Genomic DNA, 18,511 nt, shown 5'->3' on the forward strand with positions numbered 1-18,511 from the left:
ACCATGGCAGCAGTGCCGAACAGACGTTAAAGTAAACGGTGGAAAAGCAGCTCATCTCACCTTTTTCTCCTTCGTCTCGCTCTAATAATGAAGCTGAGAGCTGATCAGAGTTAATGATCTTCTCAGCGAAGCTCGTTCTGCTCGTTAGTTTGTGCTGATGATGAACGTGATTCATTCACGTGACGTTACTGAGTAGGATGAGCTCATCAGGGTCATTTCAGGACGCCGGTTCGTCACATTAATGACAGATTTGAGTCACTTAACTAAACGAGTGTGAACCATCCTGTCAGAGAGATCGGATTTGAGCAAAAAGTCGGATTAAAGCAGTGAGGCTTAATGTGAACGTAGTTTATATTCTCACTCTACTCAACAATCTGATGAAAATATCTGTTTACATGCTCACTACAAGTAATCAGATCCAAAATTACGCGCATATGTAGAGAACCGCTTAGTGTAGACGTTACCATGACAACCAGCATCACGTGAGTCCAGTCAGAGTGAGATGAGCAGCAGTGAGCAGCGCTTATTTTTAATTGCTTTAAAATGATGTCAGACTCAGGAAAACGTCCTTCACATGTCCTTATTAAAGAAGGCCGAGAGGAAGACGTCGTGTTCTGAGACACATAAGCTGGACGTCCGTCCCACCGCCGTCTTTTAAAGATCAGAGCATAAACTTCGTCTCCTCTGCAGACCAGTTTCTGCTCCGCCATGTTGAACGGTATAAACTTTCACTGTGACGCGAAGAACATGATCAGAACGGACTTAAACTTTCGGATAGGGAATGTAATCAGATACAGGCGTTTACACGGATATTATTCTTCTATTTAACGGATTATTTACAGGATTACCCACCTCGATCAGATAGAAACTGTATTCTGAATGGCCTCAGTTGGACTAGACTCTTCTGATTGAGGTGTTTACATGGACGTATTCTATTCTGATTGAGCTGTTAGTCGGATTATTAACGGATTGTGCTCTATAAAATCAGCCTAAACTGATGATTACGATGTTGCGCTGCATGTAAGAGGAGCCAATTAAATGAAAACCTGATGCTGTAAAATTGCTGCATGCTGTAATTTTCAATTAACTTAGCTATTATTCTAATTTAGTTAAAGATAGCTAAAGGGGAATTCCACCGATTTTTCAAACTTTCTGTAAAATTCAGAGAGTGAGATGTAAACAGAGTGATTTAGAGTGGTTTGGTGTGAAATGGTTCAGATGGTTGGCATTACTGCTACTGAGAGCTGATTGGTTAAAATTACTGCTACTGAGAGCTGATTGGTTAAAATTACTGCTACTGAGAGCTGATTGGTTAAAATTACTGCTACTGAGAGCTGATTGGTTGGCATTACTGCTAATGAGAGCTGATTGGTTAGCATTACTGCTACTGAGAGCTGATTGGTTAAAATTACTGCTACTGAGAGCTGATTGGTTAACATTACTGCTACTGAGAGCTGATTAGTTAACATTACTGCTACTGAGAGCTGATTGGTTAGCATTACTGCTACTGAGAGCTGATTGGTTAGCATTACTGCTACTGAGAGCTGATTGGTTAGCATTACTGCTACTGAGAGCTGATTGGTTGGCATTACTGCTACTGAGTGTTGATTGGTTAGCATTACTGCTACTGAGTGCTGATTGGTTAAAATTACTGCTACTGAGAGCTGATTGGTTAACATTACTGCTACTGAGAGCTGATTGGTTAGCATTACTGCTACTGAGAGCTGATTGGTTAAAATTACTGCTACTGAGAGCTGATTGGTTAACATTACTGCTACTGAGTGCTGATTGGTTAACATTACTGCTACTGAGTGCTGATTGGTTGGCATAACTGCTACCGAGTGCCGATTGGTTAGCATTTACAAACTATGATTTTGTACGAATGCGCCATATTAACCCATTCATTTTGGACTCGCTCAGGAGCGCCCCCTAGTGTTTGAGAAAAACGGAAGACATTACTGAGCGGTAATTCTCTCTGCTGGAGGGGAAGACATTCATTTCCTGTTTGCTTCTTCAGTCGACAGCTAAAACCACACCAGTCCGCAAATAGGCAGTGTGGAAAGTTCAGTCTCACATACTCATCATCTCACACCACGCTAACCTCACCTTTTCACCCTGAATGAACCACAGCTCCAAAATTAACAGCCTAATCACGAGAAACGGCCTCGGCGCGCAGCTCCTCTGTCGTTTATGCTCCGTGTTGTTCGTTTTTAGAAGGCCTTTCATTTTATTTGTGTATTATTTCCATCCCTGAGGTCCACTGATAACATTCATGTGGCTTTATGTACGAAAAATGGGCATAATTCATTTTTATGTGACCACTTTTCAACCTCTCCTTATCCTCTACATTAAACAGGCTGGTTTTATTACTCTGCTTTAAGGCTGATGTATGTAAATGAGCTCTGTTCTGATTGGTCTGGACCGAAACGCTTCCTATAACATCTGAATGGCTGAATATGTCTCTGTTTACACTCCTAAAGATGGTTTTTCATAGTAAAGAAAACGGTTCTATATAGAACCATGAACACCCAAAGAACCCTTTGCATGATTAAAGGGTTCTTTGTATCCTACAGGGGTTCTTCAGACTGATGGAGAACATGTGTATGTTTCTATATAGAACCAGAAAGGGTTCTTCTACTGTTACAATGTCGAGCATGAACACTCAAAAGAACCCTTTGCATAATGAAAGGGTTCTTCAGATTGATGAGTGTGCTTTAGATGGTTCTACATAGAATGTTGAAAATGGTTCTATGTAGCATCCAAAAGGGTTCTTCTATTGTTACAATATCAAGCTTGTAACAATAGAACCCCCTTTTGGGTGCTATATAGAACCATCTACAGCACATTCTCTATCAATCTGAAGAACCTTTTCATTTTTTGAGTGTCATGGTTCTACATAGAACCATTTTCTATACTAAAGAACCCTTGAAGAACTTTAAGAATGTAATATTTATTCATTAATTTTTGTTTTAAATCATTTTATTTGTAGATGGTTCTAAAAAACATGTACACTCACAGAACCCTTTGCATGATTAAAGGGTTCTGTGCATCATGAAAGTGTTTGTCAGAAGGTACTGTTGATAATGCTATATAGAACCCTTTTGAAATGGGTTCTATATAGACTTCTAGGGTTGTTTCTCCTATTATTACAAGCCTGACAGAACAATAGAAGAACCCTTTTTGGTGCTATATAGAACTATCAACACATTTTCCATCAATCTGAACAACCTTTAATGATGCAAAGACACTTTTAATCATGCAAAGGGTTCTTTGAGTGTTCATGGTTCTACATAGAACCACTTTCTTTACTAAAGAACCCTTGAAGAACCATCTTTATGAGTGTAATGTTTATTCATTTTTGTGTTTTTAATCATTATTTGTAGATTACATTTATATACTGTATACTACGGTAATATGGTTCTATAAGGAACTGTGCACACTCAAAGAACCCTTAGCATGATAAAAGGGTTCTATACAGCACCAAAAAGGGTTCTTCTATTATTACAAGCTTGACATAACAATAGAAGAACCCTGTTGGTGCTATATAGAACTGTTTTCTAAAAGGCTCTATATAGAACCATTTATAGCACATTCTGCATGAGTGTGAAGAACCCTTTCATGATGCAAAGACGCTGTTAATCATGAAGAGTTCCTCGAGTGTTCATGGTTCTTTATAGAACCATTCTCTTCACTAAAGAACCCTCGAAGGACCATCATTTTTAAGAGTGTAGTGACTGATGGGCTGGTGAATGTTTTGTAGCACACATACTCTTCACATGCTCTTATTTTGAAAACAAAAATGTGGGAGAAACTGGATTTTTCGTGGTTATAGGCCCTTTAATCTCACACAGATACTTTTAACCATTTAGCAATATGCAAATGGTGTGGGCTCGAGCTCCGCCTCCTCCGTAGGTCCAGGTGAAATGATGCTCCGGTGCTCACCACATGTGGAATTTGAATATTGCATTTATTTAAATACATTAAAATTTTGCAATGTAACAAAACTATTGGCATATGAAATTCCAACACCATTTAAATGAACAAAACATGGCTCACTTCATTTTTTTTCTGCGGCTAGTGTGCAGAAACACTAGTTTGTTTGTTTTTTTTTCCATTTTTACGTCTCCGCCACCTCCGCGTCTCTTCCACCCATTTTATTTTCTTTTTTTTTTACATTGTTCACAGCCTGCTATCTTACAATAAGAGTGCCGAATACAAATATGAGGTAAGAAAGTGGTTCGACAAAAGTTACAGATCATGCAGAACATGCTAAAAAAAAAGAAAAAAAAAGCGTAAAAAAAAAGAAAAAGAAACGTGAAGGAGGAAGCAACAAAGAGAGAAAACGAAAAAAAAAAAAATACAAAGGAAAGGATGTGCATAAAATAAAATAAAAAATAGTTACACTGCTTCGCATCTTTGGTTACAAAGTAGGTTGAAACGATTTTCACAGCTTTGTAATCCCCATCCCAACCTGAAACACGAAGAAAACTGATAAACATATGCACAAAACCATCAGGGTGGGGGGTCATGGGGGTCTGGGTGGAGGGGGGTTTGTGGGGGGGGGCATGGCGATTCGGATTGTTTTCAGCATATCGGTGACGGAAGTGAAGACTTCTTCATTCTTTCGTTTAAAAGCTGTACAGAACCCCCACCATGCTTTGCACTCTATACAAAAACATTAATGTACATTCATCCCAGGTCTCACCCCTTCACATTCTCAGTTTAGAGGTAAAACTGCCGTTAGTGTTTGAACTCACCCTGTCGCTTTCGCTCTTACTGCTGCGTCCGGAAATTCTGCCGGTTCTTCCGATTGTTCTTCTCTTATCGATTGCTCTTATCGTCACTGTCGGGTCGAGTGAAATCGAGTGATTGATCGGGGAGGGAAAAAAAAAAAACAAAAACAAAACATAAAGGCTTCCTTCTCTCTAAACCTGTCAGGATCTGAACATAGCAGCCCTCTAATAAATAACAGTACAATGCAAATTGACTGGTGAGTTGAAAAAAGACAAAAAATATATATATATATTTATATATTTATATAATCATGTCGTGAAAGTTAAGTAACGGTGGCTCTGAAAAATAGACTCTTGCTTGAAAACAGCAACGCTAAAAAATAAACCCTTCTCATGGCTGGATTCTTTCATTTTTCCTTTAAAAAATTAAACAAAAATGATAAACAAAAAAAAACAAGAAAAAAAAGAAAAAAAAAACACTTCTCTAATCATTAGGCTCCGCCCCCTTTTGCTGGCATACATCCTCACACCTTTTTCTTCGCTCTGTCCATCCTGACGCGGGGAAGGCCGACAGCACGGACACACACTGAAGCGCTGCTCGTTGATTTTTTAATTTTTTTTTTCTCTGTTTTGCTTTTTCTAAGCTGGTGGTGAACAAGACTTTTATTTTCTGAGAGTATAATGATGTATTTAAAGAGACGCTTCAGCTTTTCTCAACCTCGTCTCTGCCTGATGCCTCTGTCAGCGTACAACACTTATATAATAACTGTCAAAACGTCCTGGTGTTTGGTAAAAGGACCGAAAACGCAGCGACTCAAACACACTCGGAACCGAAGCCGAGCGGCGGCCCATCGGCTTCTCTTTCCTGTTTTGAGCCGCTGAGTTTCCGGCTCTTGCCCAGCTGTCCGTGTGAGTGACCTACGCTACAGATGCCTCCAACAGAGCCCGGGTCCAAAAAAACCGGAGCGCCCCTTTAAATTTTCAGGATGCTGCTTAACCCCGCCCCCCCGGCATACGCAGTGAGGAAGTGGATGAGGGCGGAGCTCTAAGCGGAGGTGACGCTGGGCTGCGGCTGCAGCGTCTGCAGCGGGACGCTCGTGGATTGGCTGATGTCGGGCTGGAACTGAGGCGGGGGCTGGGAGGGAGTGCTGCTGGGGTTGGGGTTGGGGGCACTGAGGTTTGTACTGGGGTTGTTTGGGTTGCTGTTCGGGTTCGAGGTGGCAGCGGCCGAAAGCTGCGAGAGCTGCTCGTTGTTGGCGAGACTCTTCAGCACGGCGTTCTCCCGCTCCAGCACAGAGTTCCTCTCGTACAGCTCCTTAATCTGCTCCTTCAGCACCTCCACCTCCTCCCGCACCGCGTACATCAGATGGCTTTTCACCAGATCCTGCGCAGAGAGGGACAAACAGAATCTCAGTTCAGTCACTGTTCTGCAGTTTAAGCATTTCTGTTAGTCAAATATCCAAGTTTTCAGTCTTCAGATGTAAAAAAAAAGAAAAAAGGAACGTCTAATATTGTTGTGGTTTAGCATTCATTAATAAAAACCAGCATAAACGGTGATCTGTACAAGACAGTTGCGTTCAGTGATTAATCTCTGCATTACAGGTTCATTTACTTTTGTGTTTTAGAATACTTACTGATTCATCTTCAAGTTTTAGGCTAATTTAGTGATTTATCTTCGCATTTTTGGCTAATTTGGTGATTTATCTTCGCATTTTTGGCGATATAATGATTTATCTTTGTTTTTGACTGATTTAAGGTGTTATCTTCACATTTTTGGCTGAATTAGAGATTTATTTTTGCAGTTTTGGCTAATTTAGTGATTTATCTTTGTGTTTTTAGTTGTTTTAGTGATTCATCTTTGCACTTTAGCTTAATTCAGTTATTTATTGTAGCATTTTAGGCTGATTTAGCGATTTATCTTGGAGAATACTTGATATATGGTTAATATGCATATCCGTAACCCAGATGGTCCACACAACTCAACACACAGAGATGAAAGAAAAATGTGGTCCTGAGGACGGGGCTGGGAAACACAGGTCTAAATAATCCCATTTGCATACTGAGTGTATTTGAATAAATAATTCTGAATAATCGATAATCAAATCCACCGCTGCCCTGCCTGCGACACCCTCGTCAGCAACATCAGTGCGAGATCCACATCCTAACCCATCCACCGTCCCCTCTGCAACACCATCTGTTTTCTCTCTTTATTTATATCTAATTTGGCCTCGTTCCATTATAATAGCCTTTTATTTGGCTGTGCTCCATTCAGGACGGCCAGCATGACCGGAGCCCAGCCGAGCGCAGGCACGAAACGACACACTGGGCCGGACAATAAACAGAACCTACAGCTTTTACAATGTGGAATTCATGAAGTCAAAGGCTAGCGTACCTAAATATGAGCACTGAGTTATTCAGTCGTGTATTCAGTGTAGAAACTCGTTTACACGGCAGTTTACTGCACTGTTTTTAGTGCAATTACTTATTTTTCTTTGTTTCTTTTCCTGAAACAAACATCTTTATCTATTTATCTAACATCAATTTCTTAACTGTAACAATGACACAGTGGATGCTGGGGGTTTATCAGTAAAACATACTGTAGTGTAACGTTGCATTTACTGTGCGCAGCTGTGTGTAAAACACTGCATACAATACCAGCCCACAGCCAACGTATGAGGGCTTTTTTATACTTGTCGCGAATAGTTGAGCTCCCAGGACTGATTCTGGGCTGGTTTGGAGGTGGGGTGGGGGGGGGGTGTCAGTCTTGTTACTGGGGGGGCTCGATTGTGCAATTCCATATGTCAGTTTTCCGTGTGCAGGTTTGCTTATCCGTTTGCTGCTTTTTTTCATTTTCCTTGGACACTTAATTGGCAAAGAGCAGCGCTTTCTGTCCACAGCAGTCGTCTCCCACATCACGAAACTCGAAAAAGGAAGTGATGCAATATGTGGCACCGGGGCGGATACCTTCCACACACGCAGTGGACCCAACCAGAGTTCACTGGAAGCAAACAGGGATCGGTTCTCTGTTCGGCTACCGGCTCAAAAACAGCTTTCCCACTCGACCAAACGTGCCGAACTCGCAGAGCAGGTGAAGAAACGCCCCTGGGGCTGTGTAGTGTTTCTACACTGCTTAGAAAACGGTCCACTGTGCCATTCTTAAGTCTTAAATACTGCAATTTTAACTAATAAACTGATAACTGAAAACACAATTAACATTAACATTAACATGAACCACAGTGTTCAGGCCCTCTTTATTTGTGCTGTATTGAGAAAAAAAACATTTTGAATTGAGATGCCATATAATAATTCCTAATTTAAAGTCAGAGAACCAAAAAAGCAAAGATTCTGGAATCAGAGCTAAATTTGACAAGGATGGATCAAATTAAAACCTTAACAGAATAACTACAGCAAGTTACACATTAATTTGTTTCTAAAAAACAAGTTATTTTAGCTCTCAGGATATTAAACAATGAAAGGATAGGAACAATAATCTGTGTTCATTTTGCTATGACCACTAAAATAACAGGTCAGTTTCATCATTTTCAAAGTTTTATATAGACAAACATTTATTCCTTAACAAACAGTCAGAATCCCCATCCAAGACTCATCTGACAGGTAGCTATAAAGTATGGTTGCCGGCTGCTGAACATCTGTAAAGTCTGAGAACATCTGGTTATTGGGTACTGAGACTTATACAGAGTAAAGAAGACAGATCAGCCACAGAGGTCAGAGCTGTTCACAGTGGTGGTGATAGGAACCAGACGTCCACCTCTAAAAGCTCCCTCACAGAAAGTTACTATATGAAATGGTTATGAATTCACTGCCTGATGACTGAGACGCTGTTTAACGATAGTTTTTTGAAGGTTTTGGTCTAAAAATAAATATTTTTAAACCCATTCATGACAGAGATGTACATGCAGGCTGTTGTGAGGCAAAACAGAGGAAATGACTTACTGATTTGCTATTGTGCTCATTAACATATCATACTTTAAAATATGTTTTAGTCCAAAAGTTTAATCTCAAAATGATTGTAAAACAGTGTCTCAGGCAGTGGATAATTTCATGTAATAACTTTCTGTGACTGAGCATTTAGAGGTGGACGTCTGGTTCCTATCACCACCACTGTGAACAGTTCTCAGTCAGATGCAAATCAATACAGTGGAACTAAAAGTCGCACAAGGCTGTCTAAAGTGAGAAAAACATTATGACTGCAATTTAATTTTAATGCACATATCCTCAGTATAGAGAATTCTTACTCAAGGTCCAAAGCAAACAGCAAAAGGAACTGGACCGTACATGTTAAGATATGTCCATTTAAACTACAGCTGATTTCCCTTATATATACACACACACACACACACACACACACACACACACACACACACACGTAGCTGTTCCCAGAACAAAACCTTGTATCTCCAAAATGGTAACTTTACAGGAGAAGGAAAAAACATACTTTACTTCTAATGTAAGTCAATGGAACCAGAATTTTCTCCATTTATTTCTGGGATGTTTCTTTTGGTCCATTCATCATGAAATTTACACACAATGTAAAGGGCAACAGGTATTTTTAAATTATATCAAAAACCGAAAAATGAGAAAAACGGAGTTACAAGGTTTTCTTCCGACAGCAGTGATATATAGATCATATACATATATATATAAAAAATTGTGTGTATTTAGAGTGCAAGTGAGGCAAATGGAAAAAGGAACTTACCATTGCTTGCTCTATTTTATTATCAATGGCAACGACACTTGCTCCAGAGGCACTGAAACAGAAAGAAAAGCAAAACTGAGGAAGCTGCACTCGTAAAGTAACACACAGCAGTACAACTCAAGTAAAAGTGACTTTCGCTGAAGCAACAGTGGAATCCAGGGCGTCATCGCACGCTCGCGGCTACAGGAGCAGCGACGCAAACAAGTCACATTCCATCACGAAGTCTCTGTTTACCAACAGAAAACCCATCCACGCACTGATCAGAGTGAAAAAGGAGCACATATTCCTCCATCTGCATTTAGTAATGCATGATATTTACCTACAACGAGCCTGACATGACACAGAGTGTCCCACAGAGCATCGCCCAAGTCTGGGAGAGTAAGGCAGCACGTAAGACACTTTACATCTCATCGTCACTCAGACGTTTGGACGATGAAGGAGAGAGAAGCACGTGTGATCGAGTGTCTGAGATGGCAAAAGAAACCCGAAACTCTAAAAGAAGCCTCTGAGAAATCCTCCAAAAGAAGGCGGAGCCTGGGTTACGTAACGTCAGATGCTTTGAGGAGGAAACCGTCCCGTGGCCTCGGGTCATCTGACCCGATCCTAACCTGCGCACTGTTTATAGTCCTTCTAGAAGAAACATGTGCAGCACAAAGAGCACAGAAATCAAACACAGACAGGCTCAGAACTCAATGCTCCCAGTAGAGCTGGGCGATACGGCAAACACATAACACTGCGATACTTCAGGAATGTTTTTGAATGAATGATATTCATTTTTTCACACATCTGATCAGCTGGAACAGAAAAAAGATCAAGCAGAGCTGGTGGTGCCAAGTCTACAATCATACTATATGAAGAGAACTGTTCTTTATAGGACTTCTTTAGCTTGGATTACGCTCCCAATTGACAGACAGATGAGTAGATTTTCTTTTAAAAAGCTATTAAAACAGCATTTAATGAATCCCATAAAACCTCATCATGAACCTCATCACTATATCACCTCTCCTGTTAATACTCACTGTGCAGTATGTCATAACCTGCTGCTGTGACGTCACTTTCACTGCACCCTTTACACTGTAACACTGCTGCAACTCCTATTTATGTCTATGGTCACTGTGCTTTTAGACGACCTCATACCACTCCGTGCCTGCTCTCATGTGAATATAACAAATCTGTCTTATATGCTATGTATATATGCAAATAGGTATACTTTATTTCTGCTCTTATACTTAAATTATGTCTATTTTTATTCCTGTTTCATTTTCTGTATATGTAAGGTTGTGTGAAATTATATGTCTTGCTACTGAAACACTGCGGTTTCCCTTCAGGATCACTAAAGTTCTTTCTTCCTTTCTTTCTATCTATCTGTCTATTTATCTATCTATCTACTTGTCTATCTATCTATATATCTACTTGTCTATCTATATCTCTTAACTTGTCTGTCTATCTACTTGTCTGTCTATCCATCTATGTACTTGTCTATCTATGTACTTGTCTATCTATCCATCTATGTACTTGTCTGCCTATCCATCTCTGTACTTGTCTATCTATGTACTTGTCTATCTATCTATCTATCTATCTATGTACTTGTCTATCTATCTATCTATGTACTTGTCTATCTATCTATCTATGTACCTGTCTATCTATCTATCTACTTGTCTATCTATCTATCTACCTATCTATCTATGCACTTGTCTATCTGTCAATCTATCTATCTATCTACTTGTCAATCTATCTATCTATCTACTTGTCAATCTATCTATCTATCTACTTGTCAATCTATCTATCTATCTACTTGTCTATCTATCTATCTATCTACTTGTCTATCTATCTACTTGTCTATCTATCTATCTATGTACTTGTCTATCTATCTATCTATGTACTTGTCTATCTATCTATGTACTTGTCTGTCTATCTATCTATCTATCTATATCTCTTAACTTGTCTGTCTATCTACTTGTCTGTCTATCCATCTATGTACTTGTCTATCTATGTACTTGTCTATCTATCCATCTATGTACTTGTCTGCCTATCCATCTCTGTACTTGTCTATCTATGTACTTGTCTATCTATCTATCTATCTATCTATCTATGTACTTGTCTATCTATCTATCTATGTACTTGTCTATCTATCTATGTACCTGTCTATCTATCTATCTACTTGTCTATCTATCTATCTACCTATCTATCTATGCACTTGTCTATCTATCTATCTATCTATCTACTTGTCAATCTATCTATCTACTTGTCAATCTATCTATCTATCTACTTGTCTATCTATCTACTTGTCTATCTATCTATCTATCTATGTACTTGTCTATCTATGTACTTGTCTATCTATCTATCTATGTACTTGTCTATCTATCTATGTACTTGTCTGTCTATCTATCTATCTATCTATCTATCTATCTATGTACCTGTCTATCTATGTACCTGTCTATCTATCTATGTACCTGTCTATCTATCTATCTACTTTATCCATCTATCTATCTATCTATCTATCTATCTATCTATCTATGTACTTGTCTATCTATCTATCTATCTATCTATGTACCTGTCTATCTATCTATCTATCTACTTTATCTATCTATCTATCTATCTATCTATCTATGAACTTGTCTATCTATCTATCTATCTATCATATAGACGTTATTGGGGTATTGCTGATGTTTGGTTATTACTGGTTATTGATTCTCTTGTTGAGTATGAGATTTGTTCTTGAGTTTTGTTTGTTTTTTGCATTGTTTGTGATACAGGATGTTTGTAGAGATGTTTGTTTTATTTTTTATTGTAAATAAATATTAAAATTCTTAAAATTCTTGTGTGGACTTTGTGGAAGCTAATCCAAATAAAGCATAAAGAAAGAGCTACATTTAAAAAAAATACTATCAAAAACTGAACAGTGATTTTTATTCAGGCACTGACGACATACACGATGTGCTCAGAAAAGCATATCTCTGCTGTTGGAAGAAAACCTTGTTTTGTCGTTTTTGACATAATTTGAAAATGCCTGTTGACTTTTACATTGTGTGTAAATTTCATGATGAATGGGCCCAAAATTCTGGTTCCATTGACTTACATTAAAGTAAAGAGGATTTTTCCTTCTCCTGTAAAGTTAGCATTTTGGAGATACGAGGTTTTCTTCCGACAGCAGCGATATTGTATTGTGCCATAATTTATCACAATAAAATATGTATATCGTCACACTGCCCAGCCCTCTCTCTCACTCTTTGGAGCTTTTCCTAATACACAGCTGTTTATCTCTAAGCCACATGTTACTGTATATGAACTCTACACTAGGGCACTGAAACAAGTGGAGAAACTGTGTGGAAAGTACAGACTGTAAATGCTCCACATTCACGATGGCCCAGAAACCGAGAACCGAACCAAACCGTGAACCATTCACACTGAAACTGGCGCTTCTTTTCTTGTTTTGGGCAACACGTACAACAGAGCTGAGACACAGCGCCTATATTACCAAAGGACACTACGGAAGACACATTTAGTGACTCCTGCAATATCCTGGTCTTCTATGTTGGTGTTACTGACCATGATGAGACCTGGACATTCCGTTCCTTCAGCCTTAAATTTGCCGGCCGAGGAAGAGCAGATTAGAATCAGCTATAATGGGTCTTGTTTATGATGGAATGCGTCCACGTCCTCAAAGCGGCGACACTGTTTCAGAGTTAACGAAGGCCTTGATCTCCACGCCTGCGTCAGAGAAGCTAGACTGAAGGTGAAAACAGACACGCACACACTTAATTTCATAAAGGAGTTACATAATCCCTAAAAAAGCCAACCAGTGAGGATAGAATGAGCAAAATACCACCCCATCTGAGTCGGTCATTCCTCCAGCGTGCTTTTAATGAGTGACGTCTAATATTTAAAAAGATCAAGTCTCAGCTAAACCTTTTTTTTTTAGCCTTACTTACAGCACTTTCACAGAGGTGCCGTAAATGGACATTATCCATAACCTGAGGCAGCAAGAGGCACTTTCAGGAGTCAACACGCAGATCGCAACTCTGCAGGTGGTACAATTCAAAGTCCAGCCCTATTTCACCCCTTGACCCTACCACTCAGCCCTTAGCCCTGTTTTGCGTGTTCACGTCTAGGAGTAGGGTGTCCTGACTGTTGTTGAGATAGAGGGGTGGGGTGAAGTGTTGGGGCTACATGGCCCTCCAAACGGAAGTTTTTCAGAGACTCCAAACAGAGAGATATGAGAAAAAAAGAAAAACCAGCAAGATGGAGAAGAAGAGACCAAAGAAACCCACAAATGTGAGAATTTTCTCTGTTAAAATTACAATAACCATTGTTTTATCTTAGTTTAATGTTGTTTTAATGTATTTTGGTCCTTTTCTTCATAACAAGGATAAAAATCGCTAGTAGTACGCTAACATCTCGGTAGCTAGCTAGCTAAACTTCCTGTTCCACCTTAAATGGAGCAGCAGTTACATTCTGGCGCTTCAGGCATCAGAACTGCTGCTCCATTTATGGTGGAACGGAAAAATTCGACCAAGAATCTGGTGAATATCTGACTTCAGCTTCATATCACTGAAGAATTAGGGGTGGGTGATAATAAATAATTGCCCCCTCTTTGAAGATCATATGATGCCCTAAATGTAACTAAAGCCCAGCAGTGAGGAGCTGAACTTTACCCTCCTCTGCTGTCATTGCAGAATGGCAGGGTCGCCTACAGAGCAAATGTATGAACACTATAAAACGTTTCACAGTAGCAAATTTGGTAAATGATCAATATTAAACACAGTACAAAATGGAAATTTTAAAAACCATGCCAAAAAACAAAATCAGTCCAGAATGTCACATAATGCACACAAATGATTTTACTGCAGTATTAGCTCACAGTCTAGTATCTCACACCTAAATTAGGCAGTTGTATCATCTATTAAGACGCACAGACAGGCAGTATCGGCAATACTCAGGGACAAAAAAACTGTACTGTGACATCCATGTTTCAAAAAAGGCTTTTATTTTTCTCTTAAGACGATGTGCCCGGAAATTCCTTTGCTCTGGGATTTATTTTGCACATGCCTCGTGGATGTGGATGGATTTTTTGTTTTTACCCAGCATGGAATTGTTACTCCGTATTTAAATAGGTCTAATATGGTATGTAAACACTAAGAGGTTTCAAAACTGCCCATTCCCTACAGTCTATATACAGAATCCAAACTGCTTTAAAGTTTTTAAAGTTTTTCTAACGTCACAAAATGCAACGTATTTACATATCAGCCTATTTAGCCTACAGCAGTTTAGCTCCGCCCATTCATGGTGAAGTTATAAGCAATGTTTTCAGCCCAGACTGCTTTTTGAACAAGGCACAATACAGGGCAGCCAGATGCCTTTTACATATATCCGTCTTAAAGCCACAGTAACTAACAGCCTATTTTAATTTAAATAAAGAGAGGCTGGGTCACATAAGAACGAATTACTACTCTCCTGGGCACGTAAATCCAGACAAATGTCATCAGAGGACCTCAGGGATGAAAATAAATAGAGGAGAAATGTGGGATATGGGCCCTTTAAGAACCAAGTCAGCCAACAGTGACAAACATTAGGTCGGCTGCATGGTGCCAGGTCAGCTACTGCCACTTACAAACACAAGTAATCTTATAAATAGAAGCCCAAAGGTAAGCTGTTGACATTCGGTCTAAACAGAGTCCACTTTTTCCACTTTTGCTTTCGGTAACTGTAAAGTAAGTTAGCTGTTCCATTCGCTGAGCTTAATTAAGTGTATCTATAAACAGACTTTTTGGGGTGGGGGGGGTGGTGGTGGGGGGTCTCTGGAGCTGGGATTTCGTAACAGCTTTTCACAGAGTGTCATGAAGATTTATGGACCCCACCTCCACCCAAAAAAGTCTGAATGGAGAGACGGTACAAAAAAATGTGGGCGTGGTCTGTCGCTATTGTTCCACATTCCCCAGTTTGTTTACATTTCTGTTTGAGGGTAATAAAAAAAAAATCTTGTAATTCCTACAGAAGTTTCTCCTACTCAGGTAATTACAGTGGCTCTTCCAGCCCCTCAGCCACGCCCCCTCGTTAATTTATCTGTAAGTCTTCGAATCTTTCTCTCTCACCTGAACTGTTACCGAGAGCTTTCATACCATAATCTGTGCCAAATATCAGAATCAGATGATTATTGATAAAGTTTTTGAGTCCACTCTATGAGTGTGTTTGCATGCACTTAATAATCCGATAACTACAGAAAATCAGATTGTGTCAGTAATCTGATTAACAGGTTTATATGCTCGAGTAATCAGATATTGGGGAAACTCCGGGTCTACATGAGGCAGACAGTAATCAGATTTCTGCTTTTCAACCAGCTAATAAACTCACAGAAGACGACATGATGTAAATGTAACGAACTCAAACTTCATGACATGTTTTTTTTAAAAACATCGCACCGCTTTACCTGAAAATATGAACAAACATCATCTAGAAGATGAAAAATAATTAAATCCTCTATTTCATGTTTGGTTTCAGCGCCGCTCCAAAAGTGTTTTGCTGCGTCTCGCGACATCCATCGTCTGATCTCGCGCATGCGCAGACTGAGAAATACCAAAGAAATCAGAGTAAGAGTTTATAAGCACTGAGAAATCTGATTACTGAGCTAAAACCCAGCCTCTTTATCGGATTTCTTAACAGGATTTCTAGATTGGAGTATGGTGTTTACATGACTATTTGAATAATCGGATAACTGCAGAAATTATGAGATTATGATCGGATTATTGAGTGCATGTAAAGACGCTCTATGCTAAAAGAAAGTCTTATAAAGCTTGTTTTGAACAGTTTTGGGTCAATTATCCCACTTCAAGAAAGGAAACTCACCACTTATTTAGTGTCTAAAACTGCACTATGTAACATTTTGTTAAAACTGAACTGAGTATTATTATTGAAAATGAAAACAGGCTAAATTATGGTGAGCTTGCGCTGCTGTGAGTCGCCCAGTAAAGCCTGAAATAATTATTTAAAAATCAGAGGCGTAGAGTCAGAGTTTTTCACGGTTTTATGTATTAACGTCACACGCACAGACTCAAAAAGATGGTCCGACTCAACGTTTACATCTCAAATGATCTCAAAATCAACATTATACTGATGAAGCTTTGATGACAGTAATAGATCATTCACTCCCATCCTCAGAAGACTCTCATTCACCAAGTTTAGACTGAGCTCTCTTTGAATTCTATTTTAATCGTCAGATTCAATCGCTCGCAATTACACATTTCCACCAGAGGGGTCGCCAAATCCCCAAATCAGACAGTGCAATTCTGAATGATTTTTAAAACGTCCCTAAAAACAATCTGAAGTACTCAATAAATGACACTCTGTACACTCTTAAAGGTGCTTCAAGGGTTCTTTAGTAAAGAAAATGATTCTACACAGAACCATGAACACTCAAAGAACCCTGTGCATGAATAAAGGGTTCTTTGCATCATGAAAGGTTATTCAGATTGAGGCAGAATGTGCTGAAGATGGTTCTACATACAACCTTTTTGAAAATGGTTCTATATAGCACTGCTGCTGTTACGATGTCTAGCTTGTAACGGTAGAAGAACGCTTTTTTCAAAAAGGTTCTACCTAGAACCAACTACAACACACTCTCCATCAATCTAAAGAAGCTTTCATGATGCAAAGAACCATCTGTTTTAAGAGTGTAGTTAACTGTCAGGTCCTGGATAGCTTGAGTAAATGACAACACTTAAAACAACAAAAACAAACCACGTGGTAAGAGGAACACTGCTATACCAGTGGCACTATGTCATATCATTATCTACCAAATATATACGGCTAAAAATACCACAAAAACTGGAAAACAATATCAGTGTGTCAGTATCACTGTATCCTGGTATAGACAACAATCAAGCGGTGATGGCCATGCAAACTAGCCTCAGGGCCTTTACTGCGTCATGAACTATAGGCTTCAATAAATATTTGACTGACCATCGATGGTCTCTGTGGGCTGGGGCCATAACCACACACACTTCCGCCTTTTTATCCATTTATTTTTGTTTTTCCATGAGAACAAAACTCTGAAGCTCATTGTAAAAGAGGAAACCACTGTGCTGGACTTTGCCATCGTGCTGCATATATGACGATATACATCATCATGACAAATTATGTCACGATGCGATACGATATGCTTTTTTGAACATCTCTTGTATATCATCAGTACTTAAACACAAACCAACTTACTGCTCCTTTAATTTCCCTCTGAATAAACTGCATCCACATTATTTTTCACTCCACTGCTGACTATTTCAAGATTATGGCTGAAATATCCAGTCAGGGAGTAGAAGTGTCATTCATTAGTGTCTTAGCCAAGTCAAGAAAAGTGTCATTCTTAGGGCTGGACAATATGACAATACATACTATGTTCTTCTGAGCATATCATGGATATCATCAGAGCTTGTAGAACACTAACCACCTGTATGTTTCATTACAAAGAGAGCAAAATTAGTCCCATTTAACCGTATTTAGTGCCAAATATTAAATAAAAACGATTGCATTCACAGTTTTTGATAGTATTTTTTAAAATGTAGCACTACTGGTTCTTTTTTCTCTGTTCCAACTGATCAGATGTGTGAAAAGACAGATCTTGTGACATATTGTGTATCGTAAACATTTCTTAAATTATCATGATGTTGTATTTTTGCTGGTAGCAACAATACAACAAAGAAAAAAGTAGGACTAATGAAACTGCTGAGGGGGGCAACATCCAATCAGCTCCTTCTTATTCTTACTATGGAGTTATAATCTGGTAATATCCCCCGACTGGCTGATTTTAGGCTCTCCGCTACTGATTCAAGTCTCTATTTTCTAAACGAGCTGGCCACAACCCAGGAAGGTGTACTGGGTAATCCATCACCCACCCCTTATTTACTATACAATGCTATTTGAAGCATTTTGTCTATTACGCTCATCTTGTGTCCAGCTACCAACAGGACACCCATATTCTTTGCAAGGGCCAAACATAAACAATAGTAATTCTTCACAGGTGCAACCTGTCAAAACTGAAGCCAGATAAGAAATGTTTTGCGCAGGTTCT

The 18,511-nt window shown here is 39.2% G+C and overlaps 1 protein-coding gene across 2 annotated transcripts in view; it reads right to left on the minus strand.

The window, feature by feature from the left end:
* Window positions 1-4,300: 4,300 nt before the first annotated feature.
* The window catches only part of tsc22d2 (TSC22 domain family 2), a 39,261-nt gene continuing 25,050 nt past the window's right edge, over window positions 4,301-18,511 (minus strand). For both annotated transcript variants that reach the window (XM_036596460.1, XM_036596461.1), the window contains 2 exons: window positions 9,451-9,502; window positions 4,301-6,117 (listed from right to left, as the gene is read on the minus strand). In XM_036596460.1, coding sequence (XP_036452353.1) covers window positions 5,779-6,117; window positions 9,451-9,502 — 391 coding nt within the window. In that variant the 3' untranslated portion in view covers window positions 4,301-5,778. The remainder of the gene's footprint in view (window positions 6,118-9,450; window positions 9,503-18,511) is intronic.

Source organism: Colossoma macropomum, unplaced genomic scaffold, assembly GCF_904425465.1.
Source record: "Colossoma macropomum unplaced genomic scaffold, Colossoma_macropomum, whole genome shotgun sequence".
Lineage (NCBI taxonomy): Eukaryota > Metazoa > Chordata > Actinopteri > Characiformes > Serrasalmidae > Colossoma > Colossoma macropomum.